This window comes from Diorhabda carinulata, chromosome X, assembly GCF_026250575.1.
Source record: "Diorhabda carinulata isolate Delta chromosome X, icDioCari1.1, whole genome shotgun sequence".
NCBI lineage: Eukaryota > Metazoa > Arthropoda > Insecta > Coleoptera > Chrysomelidae > Diorhabda > Diorhabda carinulata.
The window spans coordinates 7279637-7296509 of NC_079472.1; the positions used below are offsets into that span (position 1 = coordinate 7279637).

The 16873-nt window shown below is 32.8% G+C and overlaps 2 protein-coding genes across 7 annotated transcripts in view; one reads left to right on the forward strand and one right to left on the reverse strand.

The window, feature by feature from the left end:
• On the forward strand, window positions 1-9517 carry LOC130901392 (uncharacterized). Of its 6 annotated transcripts, none has more exons than XR_009060271.1 (6): window positions 43-203; window positions 3325-4282; window positions 5388-5786; window positions 5864-6103; window positions 6370-6658; window positions 8612-8733. XR_009060271.1 is itself a non-coding variant. In XM_057812775.1 (6 exons), exons 3-6 carry the CDS (start codon window positions 3665-3667, stop codon window positions 9298-9300), a joined length of 1176 nt encoding a protein of 391 aa, XP_057668758.1. In that variant the 5' UTR covers window positions 43-203; window positions 3325-3509; window positions 3637-3664; the 3' UTR covers window positions 9301-9517. The 6 variants fall into 6 exon arrangements, 2 of the variants coding, with proteins under 2 accessions (XP_057668757.1, XP_057668758.1); XR_009060270.1 differs by lacking the exon at window positions 8612-8733 and adding an exon at window positions 7020-7621; XM_057812775.1 differs by lacking the exons at window positions 5864-6103; window positions 6370-6658 and adding an exon at window positions 9140-9517 and having other exon boundaries at window positions 3325-3509; window positions 3637-4282; window positions 5388-5600; window positions 8612-8795.
• The window catches only part of LOC130902151 (lysophospholipid acyltransferase 5-like), a 20034-nt gene continuing 12660 nt past the window's right edge, over window positions 9500-16873 (reverse strand). Inside the window, exons 6-8 of the mRNA XM_057814019.1 lie at window positions 15679-15913; window positions 12127-12419; window positions 9500-9769 (exon numbers count right to left, since the gene is read on the reverse strand). Coding sequence (XP_057670002.1) covers window positions 9500-9769; window positions 12127-12419; window positions 15679-15913 — 798 coding nt within the window. The remainder of the gene's footprint in view (window positions 9770-12126; window positions 12420-15678; window positions 15914-16873) is intronic.

Consider the following 16873-nt stretch of genomic DNA (forward strand, 5'->3'; position numbering starts at 1 on the left):
CGATATTTGTATATCTTGAAACGTCGATAATACATTCAAAATATTCTCATACTAGAGCTATTGAGATTAATATCAAAGTTCACGTATTTTAATTATCATATTTTTAGATTATTAAGCATATATTTTCATTTTAACATTTTATTTTCATATTCACGTCACGCCGCGCCGTGTATACATTTACGAATGAACCCATATTGATTTTGGTATGTAAAAATTATTTTTGTATTAAGGTATTCATATTTCTAGGAAGTGTACTTTATTTCGGTGGTTCTTATTAATGTTTTTGTCTTAATTGACATCGATTAGGGGGTTTGAATCTACTAATAACTACTAATAACACATCCTTCCTAAATAATGGCAAAATGAAATTTCATTAATTAATTATTTATATTTAGTTCATACTGCTACTGCACCAAAACTGAAATTTTGTGTCCTTTTATATAACAAAATGATATTAGTTGTAATATGATCAAAATAAGAATAACTGAACAGCACTTATTTCCTTGTGTGAAATATACACAAAATAATTATAAATAATTATAAAATTCGTATAAAATGTTTGTTTTTATTGAATTATTTGATCTTTACTTTATGAAACAATCATTACTACACTATAACTACACATAATTATGTAACTGAATTAACACCCAGTCTGCTCGCTACCCTAATTTTTTATTTTAAATGCATTGAAATATGAAATACTGAATCTTGCGTTTGCCGGAGTTTGCTCAAAATTCCCTGTTTTAATTATTTATGTGTAGTTACTTCTCAACCTTCAGAATATACGTTTTGTTTCAAATTTTACCAAATACGATCAATTAGCCTCAGTTGAGGTACATTAAGAACATGCTTAGACTTCTCAATAAACGAAATATTTAATTCTAAAAAAACTTCCACGCCCTTTGCGTAATGAGCAATTGTTATATCTGGTCAAAGTACAAAATTTCCTTGAAGATGCTTTTTTTATGAACTGCAATAACCTAGAACTAAAGCATTTTTTTACCCATATTTTGGCGGTTATAAAATTTCCAAAAGGACCGTTGTATGCTGAAAAACGAACGCCAACCATACCAACACTTTCGAGTTGAGTGTCGAGTGTCCTGTGAAATACACTTCTGAATTTACTTCCTCGCCTTTCCGACAATAATGAGTCTTATTATTCACTGTTTCACTCCCGTCAAAAGTAAAATATGACTCCGTCGATAATGCTTTCCATAACTCGTTGTCACTGAGACTTCTAAGTTTTGATTTTTGTTCCTTTGTTGCTTCTCAGAATATTTGGGTGCTGATTTTCTCTATTTTTGAACAATAATCTGTTCCTTTAGAATGTTGCTAACTATATTTGGATATATGGAATCTAGCTGTGGATCTCAACGTCTTGGTATGTGTCCAATAAAATCATTTTAAGGGATCCATAAGTTCTCTTGACTGGAAAAACAATTAAGAGTAAAAAACACAATTCCAAATTTCAGTCTCAACTCAGCCAACTTGCCAAAAACCTAATGTCGGAACCTATTATAAGACGTATATTTAAAAGATTCACCCAGTACGACATCGCTAGCAGGTTTTAACATATTTTATATGTATAATAAGTTTAAACCAAGTAAATTTACTTGAACTAATAAGTATTTAGTATACTATATGATCTTTAATATACTGTTATCTATTAACTAACTTCACAAATTTTGATATGATTATTTTTAACCTACGTGTCATACATGTCTTGTGATAATTCTCTCAAGTAGTTAAATTAACTATACAGTTAGGGAAAAGCCTTATAGTTCTACCTCACAAGTTCTTTTTCTATATTCATCCACAATTAACTTATTGTTCCACTCAAAAATAGATTGTGAATTTGGTAAATAGGCAAACAAGTTCATATATTTTTGGTTAAGTCGACGTCCTCTGCTATATGTCTGATACGATTCTAAACGAGTATCCGGTTGCTAAAAACCTGAAACAATATGTTTCTTTTATTACAATATGAATAGAAGAAATTACTTGATTGTCATAAGCAGTCATCAAGCTGCTAATTCGATAAGCACATAAAAATATGCTAATGACTCAATCAATCCATGAATTACTCCCTAAACCCAGACAAATAAGAGAAAAGTTGTAAAAAAAGGAAGAGAAGAAGAGCTTTTGAACTTGAGAAACGAAAAAAAAATCGTCATCCTTTAAATATGTTTGTAACAAAGAATTTTCCTGACTTTATATAGAAGAAAGGGAAATATTGTCAATGAAGCAGAGGATCGGAGGAAAATCAATACCCATGGCTACTCGTTCATTTCATTTTCCCTTTCAATGCACCAGGACTAAATCTTCAACTTCACTAATCGTTAAATCAGTTCATTTATTAATGATGTAAGGATATTAAACAAAATAACTATAATAACCTTTCCTCTGGAGTTATACCTTTACGATAATTGGTGTCTTGTTAAGTAATTTTGGCAGCGATCATTGCAAGCAACTCATAAAACTCTGACCTTGAAGCACGGTAATATAACTGTTCCTAATTGTTGTTCCTAATTCCTAAAATAAGGTAACAAATTCTCTACTTTCTGGCCTACGTCTAATGTATTTACTCAGCCAAAATCTTAGATTTCGTCTTTTTTTTGAGATAGTCATGTCCTTTTTCTGTGTGGAGTATTGAAATCATCATCGGAACTTTCTTGATCAATCATATTTGTTACGTCTTTTGAATTCTACATACAAATAGAAACTTGTCTTATTTCTTGGTGGACCCCCAACTTATTTCTAGCTAGCTAAGTTGGGATATAGCTTAGCTCTTGGTCGACATCTCGCTTTAAACACCACATCCAATGGTACCGAGACGTCGGCCAGCTTGACGAAAACTGTTATGTCTGTCATAGCCCTAACATTACTATTTTTCAGAGGGAATAAATTATCCCTGTGTATTTGACCATTTAATAAGTAATTTTGAACGTGCTTTTTTTTCTATTACTTCGACAATTTCTTGATAAAAAGTTAGAAACAACAATAATATGCATGAAAATGTCATTTTAGAAAAGAAGTTTGTGTTGTAATAACATGAAAAATGAACATTTGTGTATATTTTTCTAATGATTTCGTTTTTTTTATGTGAAAATTCTTATTCGATGACTTGTGAAAAGTTATTAACAATTATGTATATGTATATTAACATTTAAAGCCCTGAAAAAATACAATGATGTTGATTTTTCGATATTTTAGAATAAAAAATAGAGGATTGCGTTAGTATAAAGTTACCATGAAATAAAATATATGAAAAAAAAATTATTTATGATGATAGGGTGTCGCAAATTATTATTTGATTTGTTTCAGATGCGAACATTTGAATTATAAAATGTCTTTACGGTACTTACTGATATCATTACCTGTTTTACCAGCTTATCTGATATTCTTGATGTGCTTAGTAATTTACAAATATATAATATTTGCAATATTAAAGATGAAGTATAATAAAAACCTAAGTCCCATTGAGAGCATCGATTCTTTTTTTACTTTGGGTGAGTTTCAAGATAATTTCTCTAATATTTTAATTACTATGGAAACTGATATAAAAGAAAAAAGTTTACAAGAAAGGATAATAAAACATTTTGAAAGAACAATTATAAAAAATACCAACCATTTCAGAAAAATTCATAGCTCTGTACACAGCTATATGGGTTTCTCATTTTTATTAAGAGAAGAAATTCAAGCAGCTGATTTTGTGAATATTATAGATGTGAATGAAGATAGTTATGAATATTTGAACCATTTTATATATGAATATTGTATGAAACCACTACCTAAACATAATAAGTTACTTATGGACGCGACTATTCTAAAATGTAGTAACAATTGGAAAATGAAGAATAACTTTAGAATAGATCAAATACCTGTACTGTTTAGAATTCATCATATTTTGGGTGACGGTTTATCAATAATGAATCTGTTTATTCAACTATTCGGTGATGATAAATTAGTGATAGATGAAGTTATTGGAGAATTTCATAATAGGCATAAATACAACAATTTCTGGATGAGATTATTGGAAGACGTTTATTCCTTTCTAATATTACCTGGTTTCATGATTTGTGAAGTAATAAGACGATGCATGAATAATAGAGTGTTCATTGGTAGCACCGGATCTGGTAAACAATATTTTGCCAAGAAAGTTGGAGATGATACAATGTCCTTACAGAAAATTAAAGCTTTGAAAAAGAAAATTGGGAACTGTCGATTCACAGAAATTTTAATTACAGCCATTTCGGCTAGTTTATGTGACTATTTTAGAAAGGTGAGTTGGAATTTTGTGTTATCAAAAATATACTGTATTTCAAATATATCAATTTTACGACAAATTCGGTTCTATGAATTATTTTGAGGGAGAAGAAAAAGAAAAATAAAAGATATCTTATAAACCCTTATGTAGATCTTATCTCAAACTATACAGAGTGATATATAACTCCGTCTCATATGATCTTTCAAAAGATAGCCTCTGTATATTATATCGAATTCGGACTGCTAATATTTTTGGTTTGGTTACGTTATACAAAGTCATTTAAGAGGTATAGACATGTTTATTCGAAGTAGAGAAAACTTAAAACCTTATTCATTACAGTAATTAAGTAACTGTCAAAGTTGTATTCATCAACAAAATCATACAAATTGAAATATATTGTCCATTGTATGAATATTAATCATGTGTCTGTGAAGAACCTTTCACTATAGTCACACCACATACGAGGTGTGGCTATTAAGAAACGAAACTAATACCGCTACAGAAAAAGTAAGCATGCTCCCAAAGTTAACGACTTTCAGTTGTTTAGCCTGAAGTCTACTCTTTCGACTGTAATGTGTACAGTGTCCGTAGCCGTTTCCATTGTTTTCCGGAACGGATGTAAAATTTCACATGTAATTAAAAAAAACTGCAACTGTAAATTTATGCCATTGACACTTTGAATGCAATTAAAAATGACTCAAACTTATTAGAAAAGGTAATAACGTGTAACGAATCAAATCTGAATTCGGCTCCGCGCGTCCTGGAGGAACTGTCAAAAAAAGACTTCCTTCACTGTTTCGAACAGAGAAAGAATCGCATGGAACGATATAGGAATGGAGGAGATACGAGACATATTTTTTAAGTAAGTACCGTTTTGGAATTAAAAAAAGAAGTGCAAAGATATCGCAATAATTTTATTTTTACATGAAAGCCTGTACCTTAATTTAGTTTTCTACGATAGAAAGCTGCGAAATCGACATGGTACCAAGATTTTCATGGCCATATGGTCACTTAGATTATGAGCTGTAAATCTCCCCCAAAACTGAATATTTTTTATGAGTATTGTGCTATTCACAGGTTATATTAATAATTATATCGTTTTGTTTTTTATTGTATATAGAAAAATGGTGTAATTCCTAAAACAGTAGCAGCCGTTGAGGCCGTAGTCCAAGAAATGGTAAACTTAAACAAAAATGGTCTACCAGAATTGAAAAATCAATTTAAATTTTTTCCATTTGAAATTCCAATTGAGATCGGAAGTGACTCAATGTTGAAGAGATTAAACGCTGTTAGAAAATATACAAGATCACCAGACTCGACAGTAATTTTCATGGTTAGTGTAAAATATTTTTATGTAACTATTACAGCATAGTGCGTAATTAGTGAGCATGTTATTTGTTTCTCCCCTTATAAACAATTATGATGAATTATCAAATACAAAAATAGCAGTTGAATTACTTGCTATGCTACCAGGCGATAATGCAACGCGTCGTAATGGAATTCCGAATAACCTCAACAGGTATGTTTGATTTGAACCCACTTTATTCCTTAGATTTTGAAAATTATCCGACTTATTTTGATAAACTTTTCTTTCAGATATCCCAAAGAAAGTAATCTGAGTGTTTTGGTGGTCATACCATATCGTCTAATCAAGTTTGCCGCAAATAGTATCAAAATAAAAGGGAGCGCCTATTAACTACTTAATTTAAATAAAATGTAGCTTCATCTGAAAATAGTATATTTAGTGGAAATACGTTATTCCCATCACAGCGACTCATAATTTACTCAAAATTGTATACACCTGTCATAGTCATCTTCCGAAAGCTTTTAGACAAGGTATAACTTATACTGGTTATATTTATTTGTTTTCAAAAACGTTTTAATCGATGGTCTAGACCAGGAGTGCACAACCTATGGCCCAGGACCTTAGCGTATGCGACTGCGGCGTAGTAGGCAATGCTGCTTCAAAGTCTAAAAGAAACTTACAACATAAGATTATTTTATCAAGTTTTTGTTGACCGTGTGAGGTTCCTAAATATTGTTCCGCATTGTCTGTATCTCTCGCAGTAATGCGAATCATCAAACACTGACCTAACAATTAGTTTTAGTATTGTGCGCATGCGCAAACAAAATGACCGGCAGCAATAGCTATTTCTGAACGCTATGCCGAGTGGTCTCAAGTTGCATTCAGAGGGAGTTCTGTCGGTGATTATGTGTTGCGAAAACGATTGTTGAGCGTTTAAAGAGCAAAGCAAAATGTCTACTCTGCGAAGAAACTATTGTTGTTATGAAAGAGTACAATATACAGAAGGCATTATGAGATAAAACATGCTGCAAAATACAACGATTTTACTGGAAATATACGAAAAGACAAAGTGAAAGAATTGAACGGTAAGTTAAAGTGTCAACAAAACTTTTTTCGCGAAGTAAATAACGAGTCCAAAATATCAGTAAAAGCCACTTTTATTGTGTCCAAGATTTTTATAACACTGAAACCGTTCTAAGATGAGGAGCTGGTTGAAGGATGTTTGAAAAAAGGGGCAAAAGTGGCATTACCAGAGAAAAAAATATTACTTCGAAAATTAGACTGCGTCTTATGATAGTAGCCAGGAAAGCAGAAAAAATTGCCTTACATATTAAGAGTACTATTCACTTGTAATCGATGAAAGTACTGATACTTCTGACACTGCTCAGCTTTGTATTTTTGTACGTGGAGTCCATGAAAATTTTGAAGTAAAAGAAGAACTTCTAGTTTTAGTTTCTATGAAAAACTCATCTAAAGTATGTGATATTAATCGTGAAGTAAACAACATGCTGATAAAGTTTAATTAAACTACTACATGGCAAATAATAGGGAGCATATAATGAGGTTAGTATTAATGTAGTGAATTTTCTTCGTGCCAGAGCTCTCAGTCATTGTCAGTTGCGAGAATTCTTATCTCTCTTAGATTCTCAGTATGGCAATGTTATTTATTCTACACAAGTTTGTTGGCTACGTGAGGGAAAAATGCTAAAACGAGTATATGATTTGCGAAAAGAAATAAAACTCAACTCAACTAGCAAGCAGATTTGGAAAACAAGGAGTGGGTAAATAATTTATACTTTCTAATTGATATAATCCGACTTAATGAGCTAAACACCAAGCTTCAAGGTGAAGATAACATGATCAACAACATGTTTTACACGGTAAAATTATTTGATGTAAAACTAGGGCAGTCACAGCTTAAAACTGCTCTGCTGACAAATTTTCCAACAATTAACAATCTTGCTGAACATTTGGAATCCAACGTTGATGTGGTTAAAAATGCTTCTCTTGTAGAGAATTTTCAAAATGAGTTTAAACAACGATTTCAAGATATGAGAAAAAATGAGAACTTGCTCGACGTGTTTTGTCTACCATTCACTACTGACGTTGCCCATTGAATTTCAGATGACAATAATTGTTCCTCATTGTAACAACGAAATGAAAACAAAATTTCTATCCTAGACTTCTACAAAATTACTTACCGAAGTAAATGAAATTGCTCAAGAATAATGCTCTAAAAACGGCAACAATGTTTGGAATCATATACTTGAGCGAACAATCATTTTCATTCATGAAATAAATAAAATCAAAGACTTTCTGAAAAAGATTTGGAAGGAAACTTGATTGATGCTGAATCTAACCACCAGCTGCCACTGATGGTACTTTGGTATCAAATTAGTTGGTCGTGAAAATAAAAATTGTTTTTTTACATTTTTGTTTTCATGGTGCGTATCAATTTATTTTTTGGCCCAACATCATAATACTTTTCTAGGTTTAAATTTTAATTAATTTGAGATTACATAAGTTTGTTCAAATTCTCATTAGCTATGGAGGTAGGGACAGAAAATTGACATTGCAGATACGTAGGTCTTCCTTGCGGTCCGCCACTATACACTTGAAATTTGGCCCTCATTTACTAAAAGGTTGGGCATCCCTGGTATAGACGCAGTATGGCACCTTTAACAAATGTGGATCATTCTGTAGAGATGAGGCAATGTTCAGTTGTATATATTTATCTAAAGCATGTGGCCCATCACATTTGTAGAAGATCTTATTAACTAATGAAGTGTGATTATCTGAATATTTTACAATTAGGAAAAAAACCTATTGATTTTGACTTCGCATTTTACCCCACATTCCAACAATATCAAGTTTTCGAATTTAAAACTACCATATTTACTCGAATTTAAAGATTACAATTTCGATACACAAATTAATGAGCTAGATTATTCAATTCGATCATAAAATTGTTAAAACTTCAGTCAAATTAATTCCACTTTAAATATGATGAAGTATAGATACTTTTTTGTTACTTACAGATGCAACGTTTATTCCTCCACAATTTAATGGGGCTTCTTCCCAGACCCTTCATAGAAATGTTTTTTAAAACAAAATATACGAGCTTAGCGCTGAGCAATTTACCAGGGATAAAAAAAATCACTTTATTCAATGGAATAAAAATAGAAGAAATATATTTCTTTGTACTTGGTAGAAAAGAAACTGGTAAGAGAAAATAACTTAACATTTAATGTATCAAATTAAGAGGAGAATATGTTGAGCAATAAAATATTTTGACATTGAAATTTTGTTTGGTTCCATAGTAGGCTAAGAATTCTTCAATATATCCTCGTATATTAGCCTACGAATTTTTCTGCCCAAGTTTTACATGCTGAAATTGCCTCTAACGGAAACTTTTTCTTTTTCAAAAAACGAGTATATTAGATATATCAAGACACTAATCTCCTGACGTCTTATTTTTCTTCAATATTTCAATGATTGAATAACACATATGTTAAAAATATAAAAATCTTTGTGTATTTATTTTATTTATTTCTATAAATTTTCAGGTATGGGATACAGTTTAATAACATACGATAATAAAATGCACCTTGCGTTTAAAGCTCACGACAATATCATTTCTTCTCAAGAAGACTGCCAAAAACTTGTAGACGATGTTTTCAAATATTTGAATGAGTTGAGTAAAGAATTATCCGATAAGAGTATATGAATATGACCACATCTTTTTTTGATTGAGCAATTAAATAAATATAGAACAAGTTCCTGTTATACTAAAAACAGTGAATACTTAAATGGATCTAAACAATATATATGTACACGAGCTGCCAAAAATCAATCCCAAAGGTGAATAAAATATGAAAATAAAACATAAAAATTTATTATAAACACTATAAAACAATAAAACATATTCACTTATTTTTTCGGGACATCGTTTTTGCCATTAACCTTAGAAATGGTCCATATATCAGAATCCAAAATAAAAACATTTTTACTCCTATGTAATTCAGATTTGCATACGCTATTCTGAATTTATTGTATTTGAGCAGAACGAAAGAAGTCCAGCACCACGCTGTCATAAGGAATGTATAAATCCATCGAAGAATCTTGGCAAGTATTTGTACTATTGATATAGAAAAAAACCGATTCAAGCTTTCATCGGAATTTATGACTGTCTGAATCTGCAACAATAATTAAAATATCTCTCTCAGAATTAAATTAGATAATTACACGTTCAAAATTTTACTACACGAATGTGTATGAATGATGTTTCGCTTTCCGAAAACACCGAGAAGTGGTGGCAAACCTGCCACGTAGCTCGGCGCCCTAGTACAAATGTTACCTATGAGAACGTCAGCGCTTTAGAAAAACTTATTTGGGGAGACCCACGCAGTACAGAACGCGATATGGCTGAAGAATTGGGCATCGACGTAGATAGTATTGAGCAAATAATTCATGAGCGGCTCGGTTACCTCAAAATCATCCAGACAGGACTTCTGAATTTTGAGCACAAATTCATATGAAGAGGAAGGAGTAAATATATTGCGTAAAATATTCACCACTATATTCCAGAGAGTAAACGCGCGTCTATGGAGTGAAGGAAGAAAGATTCCGTTTTATATTTGAACCACCCTCGTATATATTAATTGGGTGAATCAACATGTGAAAGAGTGAATAATTCAGTGAGTGTGATAATAAGAGAAATAAGAAAATTTTTTAATGTATACTTCTATTTTGCATCAATGGGAAAGATTTTATGTAATAATTTTAACTATAAGTATCTAAAGAGGATTTGATTTGGACGGTATTCGTCATGTTTGATAAGCACCATTGTGTCGAATGTAAGCTTTTGTATTTTACGATTTTATGATCGATTCACGTAACCAACTGAGCACCTTTTCAAAAAGTTCTACTATGCTTGAAAATCTTTTTCAACTAATGACATCAGGAGTTGAGATTAAGAATACGATGAAAGTGGTTGTGGAAGTCTTGAACTGAAAATGATTTCTTAGGCTTGTGTAACGGTGAATACTTGAAGGAAAATAACGTTATTTCTCTCTTACACATAGCAAAATGATGCTTGTCCATGTTTCATTCACTTTCGATACAGAGGTCGGCATACGCCAGGCAACAAATTTACATTAAGGGAAAAAATGCAGCGTCAAAGAGAATTTCTTAAAGGAATCACAAAAAACGTTATTTCTCTCTTACACATAGCAAAATGATGCTTGTCCATGTTTCATTCACTTTCGATACAGAGGTCGGCATACGCCAGGCAACAAATTTACATTAAGAGAAAAAATGCAGCGTCAAAGAGAATTTCTTAAAGGAATCACAAAAGGTATTTGCGAAAGGATAACTGTAAGTCCTCAAATTGATGCTCATCTTAATCAATGTTTTTACGCCAATGTTTCTCAACGGAGAAGCAGGTCTGGCGAAGCATATCAAGCTGAACGCGAAAAGTTTCAAACCTTCGGGAAGTCGGGAAGAGTGAGTAGTCCTATTGCAAAAACTCGGTCCTTGAGAAGGTCTCACAGGATATCAGGTCACATGACCGTGCGGGCCACTCAAAGATTCCTCGTGTACCTCTCTATTCTCCAGATTGAACATTAAGATACTCCCGCTCACAAACGGCGTAGTGCAGCGAAACTCCATCCTGCATGAAATAACAGATCTTCGTAAGTGTTAAATCATTAGCCATTTGCCCACGTAATTCTTCAAGCACTTTGGCCCACACACACACACCCCAGTGAAGTTTAATTCTTCTTCAATGAAAAGTTGGGATTCTGGTTGTTCTAGTATAAACGATCGAAATCGCGGCCGGAGACGCGGCCAGTAATGCATCCGTGCCAGCATTCGACGTAAGGAACGATCATATATTTGAAGCCGATAGCCTCCCTGCAGATTGGTTCGGCTGCTCAACTAACGCCAGTGTCACTGTTTCCATATTTAGTTTCCGTTGGTTTTTACACAACGCGGCGCATCTGCAACAGAGCCCATTTTAAAGAATTTCTGAAACGTCTTCCACACTGTTCAACGATTTGGTAGTGGCGAGTTCGGAAATTGTTGAAATTCGGTAAACGCAATTTTGTAATTCGAGTTCATATTCAGATACAACGTAACAAAAAAAACTCTTGCGTTACCAGACTTATAAACGTTGCCATTGCTGATATGTTTTTGCCTGACTTATACAGACCTCTTTTCTCAAACATTCTTCCAACAAAACTTCACGCTGAATATTATTGAAATCGCATAAACCTTTCCGAATATATAATAAAAAATTTCTCAAGGCCACATAGCACCTAAACAAAGAGACCTTGGAAAGAAGTAAGCCTAAATTATCGGTTTATTTAAGTTTAAGGAATACATGGTGGGCATCTGTAAAGACCTATTTTAGACATTTTTATGATTTCAACAATGTTTTCAAGCCAGTTACCATAAGCTCCAACGAAACCAGATTAATAACACTACAACATTCCAAGAGAAGAGGTTGAATGTTATGATAAAACCTCTAAAATGAAGTGATTTATATACTTACATCTGCTTCCATAACCATAGTACCGAACTCAAATAGAAAACATACATAATATCCTTCGTGGTATCCGTGCCAAATTCCTAAGAAGAAAAGTGAAACGAATTGACTGGCGTGTTTACTTCCTAAAAACTTCACTCTTTTGTATATGTATTGCGCCAGCCAAGCATTGGTAGTTAAATTGAAAGATTTTACGAAATCTTTGATTCCTAAAGAGCCCTCAAAAGTTAGCAAATTCACGTTTGATAGAGCATCCCATTTGACTAATCCCTTTTCGTTCAGTCCGTTATGTGTTATACCTATAACAATTTATCATCGATTACAATTTGAATCCAATATTACCAATCCTGAATCTAACAGCAGCGCCGAGGCACATGTTCAGAAGCTAAAGTCCTCAGAAGATTTCCAAGCCCATGTTTTATTTCGAGCATTTATGTCCACCAACTGCACTTCTATACTATATTCGTAGAGTACGTGAAGTGAGAAAAAATTGAATTAATGGACAGTTATCGTGAAATAATCTCTATTAATATATTGTATTAAGCGTAGGACGTTTGAAGTAACACTTCCAGGGTAATACGAAGGTTGCATGAGTTTCCGACGTAACAAACAAAAAATACTTTTTTCCATAATTAGTTTCATTTTGCATCCTCCTTTTATGTATATACACTTTTTCTAACGTTGTTCCAACCTTTTTTACTAACTAAGATTTGCCGTCTTTCTTCTCAAAATCAAGGTATGCGATAATGTCCTCGTCTGAAGAAAATCTTTCTCCTGCAAGCAGAACTTAAAGATTAGGAATCCAGAGGAAGTCACGGGGAGCTAGATCTGGTAAATACGGTAGGTGATCAACCAATTCGAAGTTCATTCAATTCCATTTTTTCCACTTTCATAATATTCTCAGAAACTATACGTCCAATATATCCGAAATGGAAGATTTATTTTTTCAAATTCAGTCTGTTACTTACAAAAGGTTCAAAAGTCAAATTTAAAATGTCATTCGGTAAAGCACTTTAACTGACGACAAAATAATGTAGATATCTGTAATCATCGACGTGTGTGCAAAATAAAAACATACCTCCGTCGGCGAATCAGATTTCTCAAATTTTTTATTTCCGATGGGTATGCCGTTACTACATTTTCCTGATGAAATTGTTTGCAATTTATGATTTTCAATAAGGGTAAACTGTATGGAATGTGACATATTTTATAGTGTCTTCGGGAAATATATTTTTTAACTTAATCTTCAGACTGACGTAGGAAACTTTTCAGAGAAACATCGTAATCAAATGTCTAGTTTCATAAGTTTCGTCCAGTGAAGTTTTGGTGTTTTACATATTATGTTTTTTATTATTATGTTATTCTGGGTAACAAAAGAAGAAGTCCTCTGAAGAATAGAAAATAGAACGAGAAGTAATGATAACTATAAAAACTATCAGCCTGCATTTTTTTTGGCTACATAATGCGAAAGGAATCCAGATATGCATCGCTCCAAGCTATCCTGCAAGGCAAAATATTTGGAAAAAGAAGGCGAAGGAAGTAGGCGAACATTCTGGCTTAAGACCCGTAGAATCTGGTTCGATAAAACCTCCCCCCAACTTTTTCGCATTGCTGCTAATATAACAAAATTGCCCTTATGATCACCATTATTCTTCACGGACTGGAACCACAAGAGGAATGAAGTAGCAAATATAAATTTCCCGTAAAAAGAAATAAAGATCGGAAAAACGTAATGTTGTGACACAAACAAATTTTCTCATACGACCCTTCAATTCTGGAATAAAGACCTTTGAAGTTGCGAACTCAGAGCTTGAGTATATTTTCTGAATTATAAATACGAACTACTTGCATGGCATGCACTTTTGGGTGTGAAAAGGGTGAAGAAGTTGCTCCTGGAGAATCCCATGAATAGTTACCGTTGACAACTTAAATTGTAGTTACATTTTGCGTACGCTAGTTAAGGAATTAGCATCAACTGCTTTTTATGTATTTTGCTCCATAGCTGGTGTAATGTATAGTTCGTTGTTGACCTTCGCTACCTCTATACTATATAATAGTTCATGTAGACAAACCTTCAAAGAAATATCCTCCGTAGACTCCGGAAATGTGTAGAAGTGCCCACTTCAAACACTGATTATAGTTATTTTTTGTTTTTATTAGATAGGTTGTAGGCTAATCAATTAACCACATTTCAATTTTTTTCTTATGTAAGTAACACGATGTTCCACATATGGAGTTTAATTAGAAATGTTTGATTTTGTTTAATTAATTCCTGCAAGTATTTTCAATAAATAATTACAAATTATGATAATTTTATTCATAATATCTCTTTATGGCGACCGGTTTCCTTGGCATGTTCAATGATCTAAAAATCTACTTATCTCGTAAGCCAGTCCTTTTTCTTGAAAATCAATTGAAAAATGTATTTTTGCTAACTTTAGATTTTACAGATTATCACTGTAATGCCCAATGGTAAACAACCATTCGGCATGAGCCGCCTCTGGCCTTCAGATGGTAGTGTAGAATTATTTATTCCGTTAAAAACACTATATGGACATACAAATGAATTCATAATATTCGAATGTATAATTTGGAAAATATACTTAAATATAAGTTCTGATTTCGCAACTTTAAAGACCTATACATCAGAAACGAGGGGTCGTGTGAGAAATTTTTTTTAATATCACAGCATTATTTTCACGTCATCTATTAACTCCCGAATTTTTTACATCCCGGACCCGGAACACTCATATAGTTTTTAATATTAACAATATTTATAAAAAAACAATAATAAAAAAAATGAAACCTAATGTGTGAAATTTGTTTTATTGAATCTTGTATATTTATTTTTATTTAGTGAGATTCATATTCGTTCCTTTATAGGAGCATCATTTAGACAGAAGTTTGATTGGTACAAACCGTTAGATTTTTCCGATCGATTAAAAACTTCTATTGAAATGAACATTCTTCCAAAAATTCAATACAAACAATTGAACATTAACATCTAAGAGATCTGCCAGAAGATTTATGATTCAAATGAGACCTGTGTCAACACAGACCATACCGTGATTAAAATATGGGTAGACATGGACATTACCACTCCCAGAGCAGCCCACTTAGGACTTTCCACTGGCCTTCTGGTAAAAGCGGACGTAGTATTGAAAACATAAACACACAAATTGTTTCCTGAACAAATGCAGAGTAATATTGTACCTCGTTATTCGAAGCACAGGTGCCGGTACTGTTGTTTTTGGTAGCGCAGGTAACAGCATACAGTCAGTGACAGGTACATGTGGAGTCAACATGTTTCACACTCAAGTAATTATCAAAAGATAGAAAAATTGACAAATGGTGGCTTGGATATTGAACAATATCGTAGCCAATTTTATGATGATAGGTGACAATATGGATAGTACCTATAAAGGGGTACAGGATTCACGCACTCAATTTCTTTCATAATTGACAATTGATCCTTTTTCGCAAGCCATATTTGATAATATTTATTCTATTATAATAACTCGTTATCGAATTCAATATTTCTCAATAGATTAGACTTACCAAACAGAGTACAAGAACCTTCGGTTAACAACCAAATCGCTATGTACTTATATAACGTGTATTTTCCCCACACTCCTAGTAAAACCATTCTTATAAAGAAACTCTTTTGTCCAAATTCTTCAGATAGCAAATAATCGTTGGATACAATTGTCCCCAATTTTTGATAAATGATAGAATATAAAAATCCCAAGATTAAACTTTTCAGAGATGCCGATACACTATCCGGAGGACCATTCTGAAAATATTTAATAAAATTTTAAAATAAATGTTCTCAAATAATTAATATAAAAATTCATTGCAGTATGCAGCATGTTCGGAATTAAATATTATTGTTAGAATAGTCAATAGTCGTTCACAGTAGAAGGCACTTTCTAGTAAATACGCCCTCAAATTAATGCGGAAAGCGGGAAAATATGATATCGATTTGATTTCAATTGGCAAGTGATTGTGCATTTTTTTGCATTGTAAAATATTGAGCCCTCAACTAATTCTGAACGTGGAGTTCTTTTAAGCAAATCTCTTCAGTGAGCCCTGCTGTTTAGTCCGCGTAAATATCTAACAGATCTCTTTTGTAGTGTAGGGAAGTGTAAATCGGAGATGTGACTCAATAAGGGCATAATAAACTGTTAAGGAGTTGGATAAACTCAGTTCTTTGGAAACTGATCTCAGTGCAAACCAAGAGGAGCTTAATTTTTTAGATAAGGCGGTAATATGTAACTCCCATTACCAGTTGACCTCAACAAGCCCTGAGAATTTTACAGATTCAACGACTTCAATGTTGGTGTTATTTAATAAGACTGCAATGCATTTTCAAATGAAAAATTTGTAGTTAGTTTTAGAAACGTTGAGACAGAGAAGATTAGAATGGCACCATTATTTAAGGATGATTAGGTCACTAGATATGGTCCAATGAAGTGCCGTGAGATGAGGGTTACTTCAAGAGAAACTAGTATCGTCCGAAAATAGACATATTTACCTGATGTCTAGATAGGCGATGTCGTTTATAAACAGAAGAAACAAAATAGGGCCTAGTACTGAGCCTTGGCTTGTAGAAGACATCGTTGTATCAACCTTTACAAGCTGACTTCTGTTAGTAAGATATTACTTAAGCCATGCGAGAGGTGTGCCCCTAAAATCGTAGCACTGCAATTTGTTAATTAAGATATTATGATTAAAACAATCGAAAGCCACAAAA

What these genes read in the sequence shown, in the direction of transcription:
- LOC130901392 (XM_057812774.1), top strand. Translation starts at nt 3,347, where the DNA reads ATGTCTTTACGGTACTTACTGATATCATTACCTGTTTTACCAGCTTAT. An exon ending in TATGTGACTATTTTAGAAAG is followed by an intron (nt 4,283 to 5,387) that starts GTGAGTTGGAAT and finishes TATTGTATATAG; the next exon opens with AAAAATGGTGTAATTCCTAA. An exon ending in ACTCGACAGTAATTTTCATG is followed by an intron (nt 5,601 to 8,611) that starts GTTAGTGTAAAA and finishes TGTTACTTACAG; the next exon opens with ATGCAACGTTTATTCCTCCA.